A 14,850-nucleotide genomic window follows, 5' to 3' on the forward strand; every position below is an offset into this window, starting at 1 on the left:
AAGACTTAAAAAAATGTACATACAATGTTTCATACTGCATTAGGCTGATTGAGAGACTGCCTTCTTGGAGAAAACCTGAGCTAAAGAAAGCACACACCTATTTCCAATAAAAATGCCACTGGTGAAGAAAACTTGAGGAGCTCATATGATAACTTCTGTGTTACGATAAGATAGCAAATGTCTCATTAGTGGAGTCAGAAATTTTTTAGACATTATCTTGAGAGGCTTAAAATTTTCAGATTTAATCTCTAAATAATGAGGAAAAGCATGTATGTGATATTAGTGGAAATGCTTAGAGTGCAAAGAACCTTTGGAGGCTTTCCCATTTTATTTAATTTTTCCTGATTTGCTCACTGCCTGCTCTTCCATTAGACTGTTAGTACACTTCGAGTTGTTACAAATCTAATGGCACAGTAGGATCCTGATGGAATAACTTTCAGGTTGTTTAAGTGCACTACTCTGCAACCTAAGGCATGTGTATTTTGTATCAGACTGTTTTCTAGAACCTCTGTGAATCAGTGTTTACTAACAGGAGGCATGCATTTCTTTTAAAGGTTTTATTAATGAGCTAGAAAATGGGACGCTTACTTTGTGATGGATATGCCCTGAAAAACTTAGAGTGAACAGATTACATTATTAATCTAATAATTTTGCTTGTTTTATTAATCTAATGGGTAATTGTTCTGTAAAGAATAGATTCTACCAATCTGTTTTTACTGAGCATAGAATTCTTGTACCTATTTTTGCTCCATCGCATAAAGTAGAGATATGAATTGGAATCTCAGAAAAGCAGTAAGTAATAATTGCTCAAAATACTTTTAAATACTTAAAGAATACAATTAAAGAAGCTTTCTGTTTTGTGGTTTCCAATACACTTCCCTATTGCTATGCTGTCCAAGAGTCTAGTAAATTTGTGCAACCGCTTTTTAAAAGTATAAAATCTAGTGCTGTTTTTTTAGTATTATTCACAGTACTTGCATGTATATCTTCTTAAAATGCCTTTTTTTTTTAGTTTAAAGGACCATGCACATCTATAAAATATTTTTATTTTATAGGTCTTTTATCTTTTGGAGTAAAAGAATCTGCGTGGGTGAATAAAATTTTCACGGCTATTAACATCTTGGTCCTACTCTTCGTTATGATTTCTGGTTTTGTGAAAGGAGATGCTGACAACTGGAAAATAAGTGAAGACTATCTCATAAACCTTACCGCAGTAACAGAGTAATTTTTTTTTTAAAAAATCAATTTACTTGCTCATATTCCAAGCAATTTTCTGTTATACTTGCTTCAGTGGTATTGCAGGTAATATATAAACTAATAGCTCTGTTGCTGGGAATGGTAAACTTTTTATTCCCTTAAAAATAGATTTTTATTGTCTTGTTTGTAGTTTCCTTTAAAAAATCATCTTATTTCAATACTATTGTCCATAGCCATTTGAAAGTTACTGGCTTCTCGTCCCTAAACCGTGTATTAACTGCAGTATGTGAGTATGACAGCAAGAGTTGCCTACGCCATTAGTGTTCTAATATGTTTTGCCACAAACTGCAAAGTAAGTAAGATGATAGTTACTTGATTTGAGTATTCTTCCATTTACTGTTATTTTTTTTCTTTCTTATAAGCTTTGACATAAAAAGGTCTGCTCGTGCAGTTTTGTAAAGCAGAACTGTGTCTTGATGAGAGCATTTTAACATGTTTTTCCAGAGTGGTAGGGGAGGAGGATGCATGTGTTTGTCCTACCAATAATAGTAATAATAATAATAAAGTTATTTTTCTGCTGTATTTTTATTCTTTATAGGAATTGCTCATCCTATGAGAATGTGACAAGTATATATGGGAGTGGTGGCTTTATGCCATATGGTTTCACAGGAACATTGGCTGGGGGTGCCACCTGTTTTTATGCTTTTGTAGGATTTGACTGCATTGCAACAACTGGTATAGTATTTATATGTGTGTGTATATATATATGTATAAGTATATATGTATGACATGCATTTTTTCTAAAAAAACCCCACACAAACAACATTACAACCTGTCTACTATTCTTCCTTTGCTTTCTCTGAAACCTCCTTCAGTCCAGGTGGAACAAGTCTGAGTTCATTCCTGAATGTGGCTATTGTTCTGGGAGCAAGGAGGACATTTTACTTATTTTATTCCTGTTCTAAAGATATTAATTGTTGCTTTCTAAGTCTGGGAAGTGCTTAGTAAACGATTTTTTCTGCCCACATCATATTAATCACCTGCTCACTTTTACAATTCTCTGAGATGAGGTAAAGGCTTGTATATGGCTGATTGGGAATGAGTACATTGAACTTACAAATTGTAGGTAAATAACTAGAAATGATGGGCTTTCAGTACTCTAAATATAGAATGTATTTTATGTCCTTTAGTTTACCTCTATTTTTTAATGCTGTTTCTGGCAACAAAATACTCAGTTTTGTTCCGTGTCACTGAGCTTATTTTATACAGAATTGTAAAACTTCTATTACAAATATGATTCCCATGGCTTAGATTAACAAATTATTTGTCTTTTATCTTGCCTTTTAAAGCTGAAGGTGGAAATCAGTAAGAATTTTGGTGAGGCTTTTTTTTTTTTTTTCCAGGAGAAGAGGTCAAGAATCCTCAGAAAGCCATACCCATAGGAATTGTGGTGTCCCTGCTTGTCTGCTTCATGGCCTATTTTGGGGTTTCAGCTGCACTGACACTTATGATGCCATACTATCTACTAGATGAGAAAAGTCCTCTGCCAGTAGCTTTTGAATATGTTGGATGGGGTCCTGCAAAATATGTTGTAGCAGTGGGATCCCTCTGTGCTCTGTCCACAAGGTAAAGACATTGCAATATTAATTTTATTGGGAGAAGCTGATGGATGATAGATGACATTTAAATATATGTTCATGTGTTCATTTTGAAGGCTCAGTTCATGAAAGGATTAGCAATAAGTATTATAAGCATGTTTTAGACTTAAGCAGGTCTTGATCACAGTAGGTGCATTCATTTAAGTTCCTTTTTTAAACTGTGCTGCTATTGAACTGTACTTCTTTGGCTTATTACCCAAAAGTTTTTTTATTAAAATATGTATTTTCAGACATATGACCCGCAAGTTATTTTTATTAACTGATAAAATAAACCTCACCCATTTTGTGCTTTCTTGCTGTCCACTCCCAATGATTCAGCAGCTTTATGGGCTCTGTGTATTTGCAGGCAAAATTGAAGAGATGATTAACTAGCTCCACTGCTCATCTTCATTGCCTGTCTCTGTTTTCCTCCAGTAGCCAGTCTGTCTTCTGACATCATCCCTTCCTGTGGTTTCTGTGTGGGTAATCGAGATGTAGATTATTAGCTGTGAAAATATTATCATTTAGTCCCCTTTGTGAAACTGTGGATGTAACCTTAACTTAACGTGTTATTTTGATTAAAAAGATCAGGGAGGGCATGAGATATATTAGTATGTGTTCATATATATTACACCCCAATTGTAATGTGGTATAAACACTTTCATGGTATAGAAAATTGTTTGATACTTGAATTTAGGGATAGAAAAATGCTGATGCCAGTCTTCTAAGTGAACTTATGTAGGTAAGGAGTCATTTACATGAGCTTCAGTGGTAAGAAAACTGGCTGCCTTTCCACAAAGGAAAACGACACACCAGTTGAAGCACTAATGCTAAGAGCACTCCAAGATAACCCAGTAAGCATTAGCCTGAAGAAAATGAGCACGCTGACTGTGGACAATGGTTTAAAGGAAAGGAATATTTTTATGTAGGAGGGGATAGAAAAAGGAAATAGTTCCAGAACGACAGTAAAAGAATTGCAGGGCTGACTGAAGAATGTCATAGTTAGACAGTTCATTCTGGGATTATAGTTATTTTCTATCTAGTTGTCATGGTCTCCTCAGTTTGGATGGTTTTACTGAATTTTTCCTCTATATTGATAAATAGTAAAAGTGATATATAAACAGAAACTACATTAAAGAGAAACAAAATGAACTGAGATGGTAAAGTGCTTTTTCAGAAATTTGAACTGGTGATCTCTTTTTCCAGTGTGTTCTGAAGAATTATATTTACTCATAGGGAGAGGTTAATCCTTCAGTCTGTTGACTGATGTCAGTTTAGAACAAAACAAAGAAAATTGTATTTCATATTCCTCAGTTTAGAGGTATAAGTAAGACGAAAAGTTGGGATCATTGCTTTTGGTCCATATAGTTACCTCTTCTTACGTTATGTCATGAACTTGTTTCCTCAGGGTACAGATGTTTGTTAATATTTCTGTTGTTTATGTGAATGTACTTACAGAGAGGTAAGATAAATAAATTTTACAAAGCCACAACAGCAGAAAATTTGGCAGTGGATTTTAACAGTATCCTTATTTGAAAAATCAATTGTCACCCTGATTCAGGGAACATTCTTTTTTGCAAGGGACATTCATACTTCAAAATTAGTTCATGTGCAATGAAACTTCTCTCGTGTGTCTAACCTTGATGCTTGTGTCTCACAAGCATTACCGAAGGTACTTAGCATCTGTGGTATGTAAAAGCTGTGCCTTCTGTAGGTGATATACTCAATTCCCTGAAGTAAGAAAGGCAACCATTCACCTGGTTAAAAACTAGTGTGCTTGCTGCAGAGGTTATACTGGCTATGATTTTGCCTTTTGTCCTTTCAATGTTTTTGGTTTTCTTAATTACAATTATTTTGCTTTGAGGGAAAGAAACCACCTAATTTAAGAAGTATATTTAAAAAGATCTTTGAGTTATCAACAGTTTAAAAGCTTTCTGTGTTCTGCTAATAACAAATCTAAATTAATTAGCTTTACTTCTTCCAAAAAAAAAAGAAACAATCTTAATGAAGCTTTGGCTAGAGGTGCTTTAATGGAAAGAAGTAATGTGCCCAAGTATAACTGTATGGTGCTTACTTTAATTTACTGTTAATCAGCAGCCTCACATGGTGTAAGAGTGTAAGAGATGCTGCTAATGCTTATTGATTTGCTGCTGCTGACTGACAGACTTTCTCCAGGAATACTAAAGCTTAATTGCATAGTTAGTGTGACCTGGAACATGTTCCTGGTCCACTAATACCCAAGAACTACAGTGATGGCAAGAGTTGTTTTACTAATCTGAATTCTCTCTGATAAAGCAATTCCATTACCTAAATTATTAAAAAAAAGAAAAAAGGCAAGGAATCAACTTTACAGGGAAAAAGAAATTTCTATTTGTGTCTGATCTGTAGTATCTTGGGCTATGGGGCTTTCTGGTTTTGTCTTACAATCAAAAATTTTGTTTCTATACATGCCATTAATTAACATTGTTTATCGTGTCCATGATACAACTCTGCATGAACTGTGTTTGCCATGTTGCATGTGTTTGCTTTTTACTCAGTCTTCTTGGATCCATTTTCCCAATGCCACGTGTAATCTATGCTATGGCGAAGGATGGGTTGCTTTTCAAATGTCTAGCTCAAATCAGTTCCAAAACGAAGACCCCACTAGTTGCTACTCTATCGTCTGGTGCAGTAGCAGGTGAGACTTAGAGTTGATCCTTGTAAAGAAAGGTGCTCTGCTAAACACGTTGCATATATGGAAACAAACCACTGTTGTGCAGCTTTGATTTGCTTTGGACTGAAACGATCAAATCTGATTGTTGCCAGGTAAAGTAGGCCACCAGTAAAACTTTTGTTTACCACAGATTTTGTATTTGTTGGTTAATATCGAGTGCTTTCAAAGCCTAGGTTCAAAATAAACAACCCAAATCCAAGAACATCAGTCAACCAAACAAAAAACGAAGAGCAGCAACACAGAGCCTAAACCAAAACTATACCTAAACCCATTAACTCTTCCAAACTTTCTTTTTGTGTAGTTGGGTTTACCAGTAAAGCATTGTGCTTTTAATAACCTGTGTTTGAACTATACATTTTTCTGTTCTAGTCTTCTCGGCTCTATGTTCCCTTTGCCCCGAATTCTGTTTGCCATGGCACGCGATGGTTTACTCTTTAGTTTTCTTGCCAAAGTGAGTAAGAGGCAGGCACCAGTTTCTGCCACCTTGACAGCAGGGGTCATCTCTGGTAAGCTCTCAAAGCCCGTGTTACTTAAAACTGAGATTTAAACACTCTATGCACGTGCATGGTACTTTATATTTTTGAAGAGGGCTGCTTGTTAACTTCCCTTGCATGTACAATGGGAATAAAATTACTGAGTAATCAAAGGGTATAAGAACTCCAGATCATGCCAATCATGGTGGTGGTGATGTCCTTAATGTTACAGAATTCAAAAAGATTTTTATTTTTTTTTTTTTAGTATTGGCCCTTTGTATGGTGAATAAGCTTGTTACTTAATCTGGGTCCGTTAGGCCGATGCTCTACTTACAGGGTTTCCTTGTCTGATGTACACCTATATATTTATCACATCTATAAGGGGGGAAAATAACTGTCACATTTTTTATTATGAAACATGAGAAAAAAATTCTACATTTGCAGCAGGATCAACTTTTGTGTAAAATACAAAGATTTTAAATTTTTTTTCTAAAGGAAATGATTCTGATTTTGTACAGGCTTACCAAATTGTGGTTGAGGGGTATGTGTGTGTGCTGGGGGGTTATGTGTGTATGCACATGTAAGTATGCACACACATGCCCACATATATTTTAGCAAAACAGCATTTTGGGAGCTCTTGCCAACTCTTAATGTTTCACAAAGAGAAATTCTTAATATACAACTGTTTCACTTTTGTCTATACTTCTTACAGAGGTACATGTAGCTGTGCCCAAATTTCATTGTCGTTTCAGTGGGATGTCTAATTACCCAGGAAAACTGGAAGCTCTAGAAGTATTTAACTCGAAGGCAAATAAATAATTCTTAAAAGTAATTCAAATATGAAATACATGCCTTACAACATTTAGTAACCCTGGCTAAAATTGATACCAAATAAGAGGTTCAGAACTGAGACTAAAATATTGTTATTTATAGTCACCATCATCCTCAGATGCCACAAGACTGGAACTGCTCACACCATGTACTTAATAATGTGGGAAGGCACAGTCATTGTCCGGATAGTTCCCACATGAAGCACTATTATCAGTTCCCTTTTCTTTGGTCAGAGTACAAATAAATTGCTTAGAATGACTTTCATTGTTTTGACTTCATATTATTTGAATTTATAATATTGACATATTCCTCTATAATAATTTTGAAGTGCAGTTATGTGGGATGAACATCTTTATCTGAAATCAGAGTAATGATGAGGAGAAAGAAAACCGTATTACCCAGCTGGTAGACTGATAGATACAGTTATACAGCCCTGACTCTAGCTAAGCAGGTGCTGTCACTTGGACTGCTTTTAGACAGTTTGGGGAATTTGGTGTGTCTGCAACTCACCTGAAGACAGCTTTATCTACTGCTGGACAAGGAGTAATTTCTTCCTCTGTTTTTAAAAAGATGCATATTTGGTAACTTGTGGTCATAGTTTTGCCAGAATAGTTACAGATATATGCAACAGCTTATATTATCTGACTTTTCTATTCATTTGTAGCATGGATAGTTTCAAAGCTTTAAGAAATGTTAGGCCCCTTAGTTAAAGTTACCAGGCAAAGACCACAGCTGAGGAAATTGTCACATGTTATTACTGTGACTTACCTTTTCACAGGTGGTAATCGTGATTGCGAAACTCTGCACGTGGCAAAATGTTTTGGTGTCACTGCAAGGTTTCACCATCAACTGACCTACCACTGTTTCTTGGAATGGAATTAGGAGAGGTGGAAAAGTGATACTGTGTCTTTTTTTCTCTTAGTCAGAAACTTATAGGCATTTTTCAGTTTGATTCTAATAGAAAAGAATATGCTGGGCTACAAAGTAGCCTCTCAAAGCTAGTATTAAAAATTAAATATAGCTACTGTACATGAGGTTATAGTAGGTTCTGTTCTTCCTCAACTTTGCTTACCTATGCTCTTTTGAGCATGCAAAGCAGTGAGGTATTCAGAAATCTACCCCGTAAATGACTTCTTGGATTTAGGAACATCCAGCGTCATTAAATAAAACAGGATGGTTGTCCTTCCTTCATTGGAAAAGGTCTTTCACAGATGAAATAAAGCTTGTGTAACACAGCAGTCTTGTTCTCAGAAAATCACATTTTGCTTTCTCCTTCAGGATCAAATACAGGAGAATGTGTGTTTGTGCATTTATACACCTGTCTACAAATACAATAACAAGCACGTAACATAAATATTATATATAAGTATTTCTGAGCATAGAAAAATTTATGTGTGCATATACGTACAGTGTATAAAGGCTATGTTTAATAGTTTCTTTTGATGTTGAGATTACTGATGGTTCAAGAGATTAAGTATTCTTAAATTCTTTCCGCATCTCAATAATGTTAATAAAATACAAATACTTTAAGAGGTTCTTTGACCACATATATTTCAAATCAGTTAGCATTAGCCTTTCATTTAGTGATGGCTTGTGCTAATTTCTTTATGAGCTATGTGTGTCTGTGTGCAAACAGCATAGACAAACAAAGACATTCCAGAATCTCCAAAAGAATGTGGCATTAGCTTTTATAAACACAGAGACTGCTATAGTCACTCTTAGTATCATGGAAGTTTCTGCTTCTGATTTCAGTGATCTCAAGAATATTAATGCTCGTGAGATTTTGCTGGCCTTTCCTGAATGCCACTTGAACTTAACTTTTTCTTAGTTTTGTGGGTTTTTTTAAATTGATTATCTTACTACTTTATTCAAGAAAACTCCTGAAAGTCCTCTTTACATAGAGCTCTTTTTCAGCTCAGCAGAAATTTTACATACTGGTGACTTACTGGGTTGGGTCATTTTTACTCAGTTTTGCTGTGGGATCACTTCTCTCAGCTTTGGTGAGATTCTGTTGCAGGCTCTGAACCTTATTCTATAAAAAATGTATTTTTAATGTGGCCCCAATTCAACAAGCCATGTGCGCAAGTACTTATGTCCAAATAAGTCCAATACGAATTGCTTGATTATGCAGCATGACTGTACGGCTCATCAGTGCATATCTATATGAATGAGAATCCCAACTGTAGGGAATTAGGTTTGGGAATGTTGGCGATGACTTCAAAAATGTGTTTTTAAGGATTATCATGATTTCAGCCATGTTGCTGTCAGTAAAACAATGTAAAGTTACACTGTGGACAGATTTTAAAATCTTAGCCCTTAATGTGTCTTAGTATTAATCTTAGCACTTATGGTTGGACTCAATCTTAAAGGTCTTTGCCAACCTAAACAATTCCATGATTCTATGTCAGCCTCATACAAATTTTGCATTTTCTTTTCTTTTTTTTTTTTAAGCTATAATGGCATTTCTGTTTGACCTAAAGGCTTTAGTGGACATGATGTCTATTGGTACACTTCTTGCTTATTCACTTGTAGCAACCTGTGTCCTCATTCTTAGGTGAGTCAAAACCATCTTTTGTATTCTACTGTGGTTTATTTTGTGTTGGTCAGTATAAACACAGAAGTGACATTTACATGGTATGATTTTTGCTAGGTAGCTAAACGTTTAAAAATTAGCCATATGCATAGAAATGATTACTAAGAAGCAGTGACCCACCAAAGAAAACAATGATATATTGTCATATCAGTATAGCAGTTAGTCAATTCAAAGCGTTATTTTCCAGAAGACGTTTAGGTGCAAGCATTAGTCCCAGAGGTACTGCATGTAACCTTGTGTACAAAATTCAATGAATGGTATTTTGATATGAATACAATCTATGCTGTACATCAAGCTTATTACATTGTGGGGGCTATAGGTTAAAAGTGTACATGTTCTAGGTAGATCACAGGATGAACAAGTTCAAATAATTGCTTTGTATTAATCTAGTCAGAAACATAAGGCCAAACAAGTGTTTCACAATGTGGTAGCCCTAGAAGATAGTGCAAATATTATCTCTCAATGAGTGAGACTATAAATACTTGTCAGTAAAATCCTGGTATCTGTTCTGTTTGTAAAGCTATGGAATAATATTGATATATTGGTAGCTACACGTCACTTTATTATGTATTGCTCTTTTTAATTTTAAAAGTCAATCTCTATTTCTTAAGGCTAAGTAATTAACTTTGAAAAGTATAACAGCTTAAATTCAGCTCAAATTCATTGTTGCAATAATTTACACTTTAAAAGATAAGACTATTTTCTCCCATAGTGACTTATTTAACATATGTACTTTTAAAAATACACTTAAATTCTAACAAAGCAGATGTTAAATTTCAGTTTATGCCAGTGAGTAGGCCTCTTACAGTACAGGAAGCAAGTCAGAAAGAAACTCCCCTATCCCTTCCCTGCCATTGACCACCAGACCCTGTACTCTCTTTTTGTACGAGACTGGTCATTTATCTGACCCATTGGTGCATTCATGTAGCTTAAAAAACTGTCCAATAAATGCCCAAACAAACCCAGCAAAACAGTGAGTTGCCATAGTTTGTTTAGACATGATAGTGACTAATGATAAATGCTGTTGCAGTGCAGTTATAAATTCGGAAATTCTAAACCTCTACTGCAAAGAATTTAGTATTTAAATACATTCCTAGAATCATATTGCTTCAAATCCCAAAGTGAGCTTAATTTTATTATTATCCTGTTTGTTTTATGCATAGGTACCAACCCAGTTTAACCTATGAGCAAGCAAAGTATTCTCCAGAAAAAGCAGCTTTGGCTGCATCTGAAAGGGAATCTGCAGTAAGTGAATCACAGATAAATATGATACAAGAGAATCACTTCAGTCTTCAGGCCCTGATTAATCCATCCAGTTTACCCACTCAGCAGACTGCAACTACTGTTAACTTTTTAGTGGGTCTCTTAGGTAAGTATTCAGCTGTCCAAACTCATATAATGTATTAACATAAATAATGGAATTTTACTAAAGACAAAATTAAAAATCCAGTGATAACATGCCTTCTTTCAGTCATAGTTAATGTGTCATTCTGCAGAATGCTTTTATACTTCTTGATGGATCTAATCTGTAGTCTGGTATATTTTCCTTTAATTAAACATTTTCATGATAACATTTCATACTGAAGACCTGCTATCATTCTTCTTAAAAGTCACTTGCTCTTTGATGCAGAGATTAAGTGACCTCTTTCCTATTTTTTCCATCATTTTGTTTTTCACACAGCTTGCTTGGTTTGTGGCTTGAGTGTCCTCACTACATATGGGATTCATTTCATTGCTAACTGGGAGCCCTGGAGTATTGGCCTTCTTGCTGTGTTGGTGGCGTCCTTCATAGTTACCATTCTCCTCATCCAAAGGCAGCCTCAGAACCAGCAGAAAGTGGCCTTTATGGTGAATAACATATTCTCTATGTTATTCTCTAACGAGAGGTTTGGATGGATTCTAACAAGCGGGAGAGGGACAGAGAGAGAGAGAGAGAGAGAGATGGTCCTTTTTCAGGCAGTCTTTCATTACTGTGCTGCCACTATTGCAGGTTTTTTGGTGAAGGTAAGGGTAGCGGATGGTCATGGCTGAATCACCGGCATGTGCAGTCCAGTCCAGATCTTCTCAGGACTGGAAAAAGGGTTTTATTGCCCATAGATTGAATGTGTGACATGCATAGGAGCATGGCTGCAGAAAATGGCTGTACGATGGTGTGAACAGCTGCTATTACAACTAGTGGATCTGACAACGCTGATCTTCTAGGTATTCCTTTAGGCGCATCCTCAAAATGCACATTGCTGAGATCCAAGTAATTTTAGACCTCAATTTAAGCAGTTAGAAACTTGAAAACGATTCAGAAACTGATTAGTAGTGTACAATCACTTGTCTGTGTTGTGTGCAATGCTTTGGACCACAATACAGTTTGTACCTCCCAAAATATAATCCTTTAATTTTGAACTTTCACTTTTGTTCTAAGCTCAGTTATTTAATGGAGTATTTAATGGAAATAATGACATACAGTGATGAAGGTCAAGGAATTTGGTGGAGTTGGGAGGGCATTTCAGAAAGAAGGGATATATATAAATGTATAATATTTTTCAGTTGTAGATACAGGAATTCATTAGTATATGGTCAGCAACTGGAAAGTTTTTCTACGCAGCCTTAGAGAATATATATTAAACATAATGTATTTTAAAAGTTTAAGATATGTAGAAACTGATGGTTAAACCCAGTGAAAAAGAAAATTTTACTATATTCCAATAAAAATAATTTTTCAATTCTTTCTTAGTGGTTAGATGTGTCACCTCTAGTTTGTGTTGTACAACTGAAGTGTGACATGTAAGAAATTATATTTAATACAAACATATTAAATACTTCTTTTAGGTTCCACTATTGCCATTTTTGCCATCATTCAGTATCTTGGTAAATATTTACTTGATGGTACAATTAAGCAGAGACACTTGGATCAGATTTAGCTTCTGGATGGCACTCGGTAGGTACTTCTGTTCATTTCACTCACTTCCTCTGTTAGGACTCATGAATCCCATCTTAGAACATATGATACTCTTCCTTTAAATATTTGGAAAAAAGTCTATGTTTTAATAAAAGTCGCCTGCTATTTCTGATCAAAACAAGAGCATGCTTCAGAAGCAGCATTTATGTGCAGTCAAAATTTTAAACACAGTTTGAGGCAATAGGAAGAATCAAAGTTATAGGACTAATTCCAATAAGCCACTTTTTTTTTTTTTTTCCCTAGTAAGTATAACTAAAATTGTGCAGAAACCCGTTTGTAACAGGTTTCTTCCCAGTATATCAGTCATTCTCCTTTATGGTACAGAAAATTGTATTGATTCCATCTAGACGTAAATTAGAGATAGTAGTTTCCATGACCTATTAGAGCATTTAATTACACAAAAATGATGCACTGGAATTTCCGTAGGAACAGGGAAGACCTGAAGCTTGAGCTCTGATTCAGATACCTCAAGAAGAAACTTGCTTTGGAAAATATGTTCAGCCAGAGAGTAATTAACTACTTTTTAATGCACTACTTGCCTGAAAACTCTATTAACATTTTTTTTCCTTTTGGAAGGCTTCCTCATTTACTTTGCTTACGGCATCAGACACAGTCTTGAAGGTCATCGTAGCGATGGAGATGACGATTCTTGTTCAGAAAATAGCAGGTTGCAAGAAAAGAACCCTGTGGAAGAAGTGGATGAACCTGAAAATGCAAATGAAAGTGATCAATTTCTTGCACATGAGAGGACAAGTGAATGTTAATCTATGCAAACACACAAGTCTTTTAAACCTTTAATTGACATTTTACTTGCAGACTGAAATTTCAAAAGCTTTCTGCCAACATTGTGCCTCTTCAAAGTGTTTACTACAAGGCCTGGCTGATATTTTGGACAAGCTGCTAATCCATCTTCACCATTTCAGAACTGACAGCATGGAGATTAATATTTAATTTAAAAAACAAACAAGAGAAGTCCCCTTTGGCAGGCAGAAATTTGGTTGCATTGTTTGTTGGACTGCATTTTTGTTGTCACAAAATATGAAGAATTTTAGAACTGCCTACAAGAAGTTCTGAATATTTGACACTGCATTGTGAACACAAGTGCCTTTCATACCTTCTCCTTATCTCTGTTAATGTGTTTCGGTCACAATCTAATAGCTCTCTTCTTTCTACAGAAGTAACTCTCATGGGAGATAAATTACAGACAGGCCTGATAAGTATTTGCAAAACGAATGGTAACTGTACAGGTCTGATACTTTGCAAAAAGTAGAGGATCATACATTGATGTAAAAAGAAATAATTGCTTAGCTTTACTAATCAGTAGTCGTGGAGAACTCCAACAGTAAAGATACTTCAAAGGCTTTTAGTCCTCTAAATAGTATTCAAGATTACTATTTATGTGAATTCCTTTCCTTCCAGAGATGCTGTGTGTATAAAATAATACTCTCAAGAGGAGCTATGCTGTTTTCTGCAAAAGCATCTGGGAAATAATCTGTTGGTCACAGTATTGACAGTGATGTTTGTATGTGATTTAGCAAGTATTGTGCTTTTGATTTCAGAAGGGCCGGGATTTTATCCCTGACTACGTACTCCCTTGGTACTTACATGCAGCAGGCACTAAGTTTTCCTCCTTACTACTTCTTTATTCCTCCTATACTTTCTTCTCCTTTATCATGTACCAGAGCTGATATTTCTGAGGTTAGTTGTTACACTTTGCTTCTCCTCAGAAAATTTAATGCACAAAATCTCAGCTTTCTTTTCAGATGGAAGGGGATATTAAATAAACAGAGGCCCAGGCTTTGGAAAAAATCCTCATCAAAACAGTGTTTCAGCGCTTCGCTAAGCCTTAAACATACGTTAGCACAGCAGTTTTTCATGAGCCAAGCCTACATCCACAAATCCATTCATGTGGGTAGAATGTCCAAGTGCTAATTTTAGTCAAGAATCCAATTGCTGCAGCAGTGCTGAGCGAACAGTTATTTTAAAGCTGGTGAAAATGGAAACTGTTCTTCTTTCAACATAAAAGTTATGTTCCCTGTCAAAGCCACCCAGATATTTTAACACTTTTTCTCAGCAAGTAGTACGCTCAAGTCCCAGTTATAAAAATAACTTCCCTAAAGTAAGAACTGTCTTGGACACTGTCATGGAGAGTTGCAGTCTGTTGTCGGTACTAATCGTGGGTATCAATCTCTGTCATTAGGTGTAAAACCTTTAGATGCCATGAGAGCTATGTTGGCTGACAGTGAAAAGCACCTTACTTTTTATAATAGCTGGAACTTTGCAAAAGAAAGAAAAAAAAAAAAGAGAGAAACTAGTTAAGCTGCTTCTGTCTCTCTCCTGTTCTTTTTCACAGCAATAGAATCACGCTTTTTAATATTAAAATGACTTCTGTTGTTGTAAGAGAGCAGCGTGCTTAAATGTTGAAGGGCAGAAGGAGGAGCGCTTCTTGATAG

General features: G+C 35.6%; 1 protein-coding gene across 1 annotated transcript in view; it reads left to right on the forward strand.

Annotated features, from left to right (window-relative positions):
• The window catches only part of SLC7A2 (solute carrier family 7 (cationic amino acid transporter, y+ system), member 2), a 23,539-nt gene extending 9,993 nt beyond the window's left edge, over positions 1-13,546 (forward strand). The window contains exons 4-12 of the mRNA XM_009699805.1: positions 1,056-1,221; positions 1,796-1,932; positions 2,601-2,823; positions 5,372-5,511; positions 9,303-9,405; positions 10,608-10,813; positions 11,126-11,292; positions 12,268-12,376; positions 12,974-13,546. Of these exons, the coding sequence (XP_009698107.1) occupies positions 1,056-1,221; positions 1,796-1,932; positions 2,601-2,823; positions 5,372-5,511; positions 9,303-9,405; positions 10,608-10,813; positions 11,126-11,292; positions 12,268-12,376; positions 12,974-13,161 (1,439 nt within the window). The 3' untranslated portion in view covers positions 13,162-13,546. The remainder of the gene's footprint in view (positions 1-1,055; positions 1,222-1,795; positions 1,933-2,600; positions 2,824-5,371; positions 5,512-9,302; positions 9,406-10,607; positions 10,814-11,125; positions 11,293-12,267; positions 12,377-12,973) is intronic.
• The last annotated feature ends 1,304 nt before the right edge of the window (positions 13,547-14,850 follow it).

Source organism: Cariama cristata, unplaced genomic scaffold (genome assembly GCF_000690535.1).
Source record: "Cariama cristata isolate BGI_N322 unplaced genomic scaffold, ASM69053v1 scaffold43274, whole genome shotgun sequence".
NCBI lineage: Eukaryota > Metazoa > Chordata > Aves > Cariamiformes > Cariamidae > Cariama > Cariama cristata.